This window comes from Penaeus monodon, chromosome 38, assembly GCF_015228065.2.
Source record: "Penaeus monodon isolate SGIC_2016 chromosome 38, NSTDA_Pmon_1, whole genome shotgun sequence".
Lineage (NCBI taxonomy): Eukaryota > Metazoa > Arthropoda > Malacostraca > Decapoda > Penaeidae > Penaeus > Penaeus monodon.
The window spans coordinates 22,020,304-22,025,303 of record NC_051423.1 but is presented as its reverse complement, the minus strand read 5'-3'; the positions used below and the strand labels follow the sequence as shown (position 1 = coordinate 22,025,303).

Genomic DNA, 5,000 nt, shown 5'->3' with positions numbered 1-5,000 from the left:
TTTACCAATGTTGCAGTAATATATCAATTAAGAATTCTCCTGAAACTAATCGCCCTTTCTGGTTATTTAAGTTGATAGACACATAGGCCTACAAAACTTTCTTGAACATTGCAAATGATTTTAGGTCTTTTCGGGGAAACTGTGAAGTTAGCCGTTCTTCGTGTTCTTGTTCTCTCCTCCTCCTCCTCGTTCTTGTTCTTCTTGTTCCTGTTCTTGTTCTTCTTGTTCTTGTTCTTCCTGTTCTTCTTGTTCTTCCTGTTCTTCTTGTTCTTCTCCTTCTTCTCCTTCTTCTTCTCCTTCTTCTTCTTCGTCTCCTTCTTCTTCTTCTTTGTCTCCTTATTCTTCTAGCGAACAAGTGACTGAGTCATTAAATCTGCACGTTTTCTGTGTCAGCAATACAACGAGTAAAAGATATTTATGTTGCACGCGTCATGAAACAAGGATAAGGAAAGAAGAAAGAAAGAGGTGAAAGAGAGAAGAGAGAGAAAGAGAGAGAGAGAAAGAAGAAGAGAGAGAGAAAGGAAGAGAGAAAGAGAGAGAAAGAGAGGAGAGAGAGAGAGAGAGAGAGAGAGAAGAGAAGAGAGAGAAGAGAGAGAGAGAAAGAGAAAGAAAGAGAAAGAGAAAGAGAGAGAGAAAGAGAGAGAAAGAGAAAGAGAGAGAGAAAGAGAGAGAGAAAGAGAGAGAGAAAGAGAGAGAGAGAGATAATTGAGCAACGCTTCGTGAATGTAATGTCAAATTAACGCGTGACATTTTCTTATCACTCCTCCCGAGATAACCTTTTTAATTGAATTAATACGCCCCTGTGAAGTCAGCTGGGGATTACTCAGTGATCAGGATGATGGGCGTAGGGGCGGGCCGTAGGGGCGGGGCTTATGGGCGCGTGTGGTATGGTTGTTTTATGTGGTGTCATGTGTTCAAACGTGTTTATGCACAATCGTTAGTACTGATACTATGACGCACACGCACACGCACACGCACGCGCACACGCACACGCACACGCACATGCACACGCACACGCACACGCACACGCACACGCACACGCACACGCACACGCACACGCACACGCACACGCACACGCACACGCACACGCACACACACAATCACAATCACAATCACAATAATACGAAATCATACTAGTATACATACACATACATATATCCACCTGCGCATACATATATACATTTATAGATATATACAACACATACATATATAGATACACATGGATCTATACATTCACATACATATACTGTGCACTCATACATATACATACATACATTTGCATACATACATATGCATACATACATATGCATACATACATATGCATACATACATATGCATACATACATATGCATACATACATATGCATACATACATATGCATACATACATACATACATACATACATACATACATGTATACATACATACATGTATACATACATACATGTATACATGCATACAAATATACATTCATACATACATGTATACATTCATACATACATGTATACATTCATATATACATGTATACATTCATATATACATGTATACATTCATATATACATGTATACATTCATATATACATACATATATACACATATGTACATGTATACATTCATATATACACATATGTACATATATACATACATATATAAATACATATATACATTTATACATACAGAGGCCGCGGTGGCCGAGTGGTTAGAGCATCTATCTACCTATCTATCTATCTATCTATCTATCTCTCTATCTCTCTATCTCTCTATCTCTATCTCTCTATCTCTCTATCTCTCTATCTCTCTATCTCTCTATCTCTCTATCTCTCTATCTCTCTATCTCTCTATCTCTCTATCTTTCTCTCTATCTATCTCTACATCTCTACGTGTATCTACGTGTATCTACGTGTATCTACGTGTATCTACGTGTATCTACGTGTATCTACGTGTATCTACGTGTATCTACGTGTATCTACGTGTATCTACGTGTATCTACGTGTATCTATATATCTATATATATATACACATGTGCATAAGTGTATGTGCATATGCATACACACATGTTCACATGCATACACACATGCACGTGCTAAAGGATGGGGATGATTCACTCTGTCTGTCCATCTGACTCAGTCTCTCTCTCTCTCTCTCTCTCTCTCTCTCTCTCTCTCTCTCTCTCTCTCTCTCTCTCTCCCTCTCTCTCTCTCTCTCTCTAGTAATACTGTGTCTTGAATATTTACTCTAGATGTTTTAATAAAACTAATGAATCCAAAGGTTTGATTAAAAAAATTTTGTTCTGACTTTTGTATTCCAAATGTTTTGTATTCCAAATGTCTGTGAGTGGGTGTTGTGCGGTTTATCTCTAGCCCGACCTTGATGGCTGAAGCAGGGTTTTGTGTGTTGCCGAGTATATATAGAATGTCTTCTCTTCTTCCACAGGAGATCCCCACTGTTTCGCCTGCAGGGCACTTTGACCCTAGCAGTGATGCTGCCGCCCTGAGGAAGGCCATGAAGGGCTTTGGGACTGATGAGGCTGCCATCATTGCAGTCCTGTCCCGCAGGACCTCCGACCAGCGCCAGCAGATCATGCTGAAGTACCAGCAGTCCTATGGCAGGGTTAGTTCATATGTTGGGGAGCGTGGGCTTTGGCCTGTTTGCTATGGTTTAGTGCGTGTTCATTGACTGGAAAAAACAGTAATGAATTGAGGTATATTTGATTATGTTGTACTGTGATCATTCTTGAACATGAGGAAAAACAGCATAATTTACAAGTAACTTAATGTTCAGTTCACTGTGACTTATGAAGAACAATATTCCATGTGGTTAACAAATTGGTACGATTCTTTGGAAACCAAGAAACGGTGGTTTAAAACTTGTTCATAGGTTAAGGAAAAATGTTGTTACTGTTGTACAAATATGTATCCATTCTAAAAGTGAAGATTATAACAGTATGGTAAGTATGTCTTTCATAACTATTATCAGTAAAATTTGAAATCTGAAGTAATTAGTGTAAGACCATGTGTCATCTATAATGATCTTAGTGTTAGGATTTTTGTTGTAAATATTGTATTATCTTTGTAAATTCTTTGTTAGAAACTAATAGGTAACTCATAATCCCTTAATAGTGAAAAGTGACAGAAAAATCAAAATATTACTATGAATTTCCCTGTAAAAATAACTTTTTTATGTTACAAGTTTATCTGGATTCTTGTATTCCCATATCTACTTCAAAGGAGGAAGGAGATGATACTAAGAAAGGACTCACTGGGGTAAGTGTCGAGAGCTTCCGTCAGTGTACAGAACTATTCTTCCTCGCCACGGAATGGTTTACTCTGCATGTTGCTGTCAGGCCTTTGTACTTCTGAAATGATATGCCTTGGACACTAGCAGCAGTGTAGGATACTTTCAAGTGAATTAACGTCTTCCTATTTTTAATGCCGCAAGACTTTTAGACATGTTGGTTACATTGATGATGTGACAGAAGCATATACAAAATTTTAGAGTGAACAGACTGCTCATGTGTTTTGCATCAAAACAGTACAAGCTTTGTGTAACGGCTTAAGAACTATCATTTCTTCAGCTGATATGTTCAGCCAACTGTAGCAAAACTATTTTTACTTCAGAGCTTCAGTGCTTATAGAACCTGAGATGAATTAAATGGGGTGCAAAACTTGGTATCTGTACTTCAACCATTTAGTTCAAAGTAGATGACTTCCTAGTAGTTACACACAAGAAAATCTGTGTTAACAAAGTAGTTTATGAAAACCTTGAAGATCAGAAAGTTGTATGATTTGTGTCAAAATTTTTTCTTATAAGGATTGTGTAGTATTTGGTGTAGTATATCCAAATCTTGATTTTGCATTGTAATTATTTACCAAGTCAATTTTTTTTCTGTTATTTTGACTTTGTGAAATTAAGATCAATGTTTGATTTTCAGTCGAAAGGTTTCTCTGTGCTAGAAATGGATTAAATAATCTAATACATACACTGTATTCGAGGAAGTTACTGACCTATCAACTGAATGAAACAAAGATCTTAATTACATTTTTCAATTTATATGCTTGCTAATGGGAACAGTGTGCTTGCTTTTCAGAGTCAGAAGATAAGAAAACCATGAAAGTAGTTTTCTGTTCCCCAGCCAAAAAGGCTTCCATTCCTGATACACTGTATATAGTCCTAAGCTGACAAATGGATGGTCTCTGTTGTAGATTTTCAGCTTTTGATAGGTGCTAGGCTCCTCTTGAAGAGACTATTTTCATTTGTTAAAGTCTAGAATGTACTCTTCATTTTCCTGCTTCATCTGTGTGTGCTCTTGTGAGCTTAGTGTTTGTGCTCATTTCTTATTCTACTTTGGTGTCCTCCTTTCGGAGGGGAGCTGTGAAGCAACCTTGGGTGGGATGTGTGGGGACTTAGTATTTACATCACTGAGGCCTAACGTCCCATAGAATGTACATGAAAAAGCAATTGTTAAACTTTCACCAGTGTCAAAGATTATACATAAAGCTTATGGACATGCAAATTATGCTAATATTATCAATATTTCACTTCTAAGGTGAAACTTTTATTAGTGTCAGAGATTTTACCTGAAGCATATGGACATGTCTTTATATTTATACAAAAAAGATGATCCAGATTTTACTTGAAAACTTCCACCAAATGATTGATATGTCCTGCACACCCTCTGTTGTGATGCTTCTGGTCTTCCCTGTTTGTGTATATCACATCTATTTCCACATTTCTTCTCACAACTCATTTTCAGTTCTTCCCAGAGTCTTTGTTTCTTCCTCTTTACCCTACCCTTGTACTCTACTGCACTTGACTTACATGTGGGACTTTTTGGCTCAGTGCATTTGCTCCTCACTTATCACTGGAAGAATGTAGCTAGGCAGACTTGTAAGAAATGCTGAATTTTTACTTTGATGCATACTAAAACACCTTCATAATTTTGTGGTTTCATTAATGTATTGATAGAGATCCTCATTTTGTAATAGAAATTAGAACCTGCTTTA

The 5,000-nt window shown here is 37.2% G+C and overlaps 1 protein-coding gene across 1 annotated transcript in view; it reads left to right on the top strand.

Annotated features, from left to right (window-relative positions):
* The window catches only part of LOC119596573 (annexin B9-like), a 37,016-nt gene that overhangs the window by 22,621 nt on the left and 9,395 nt on the right, over positions 1-5,000 (top strand). The window contains 2 exon segments of the mRNA XM_037945881.1: positions 2,431-2,607; positions 3,225-3,260. Of these exon segments, the coding sequence (XP_037801809.1) occupies positions 2,431-2,607; positions 3,225-3,260 (213 nt within the window).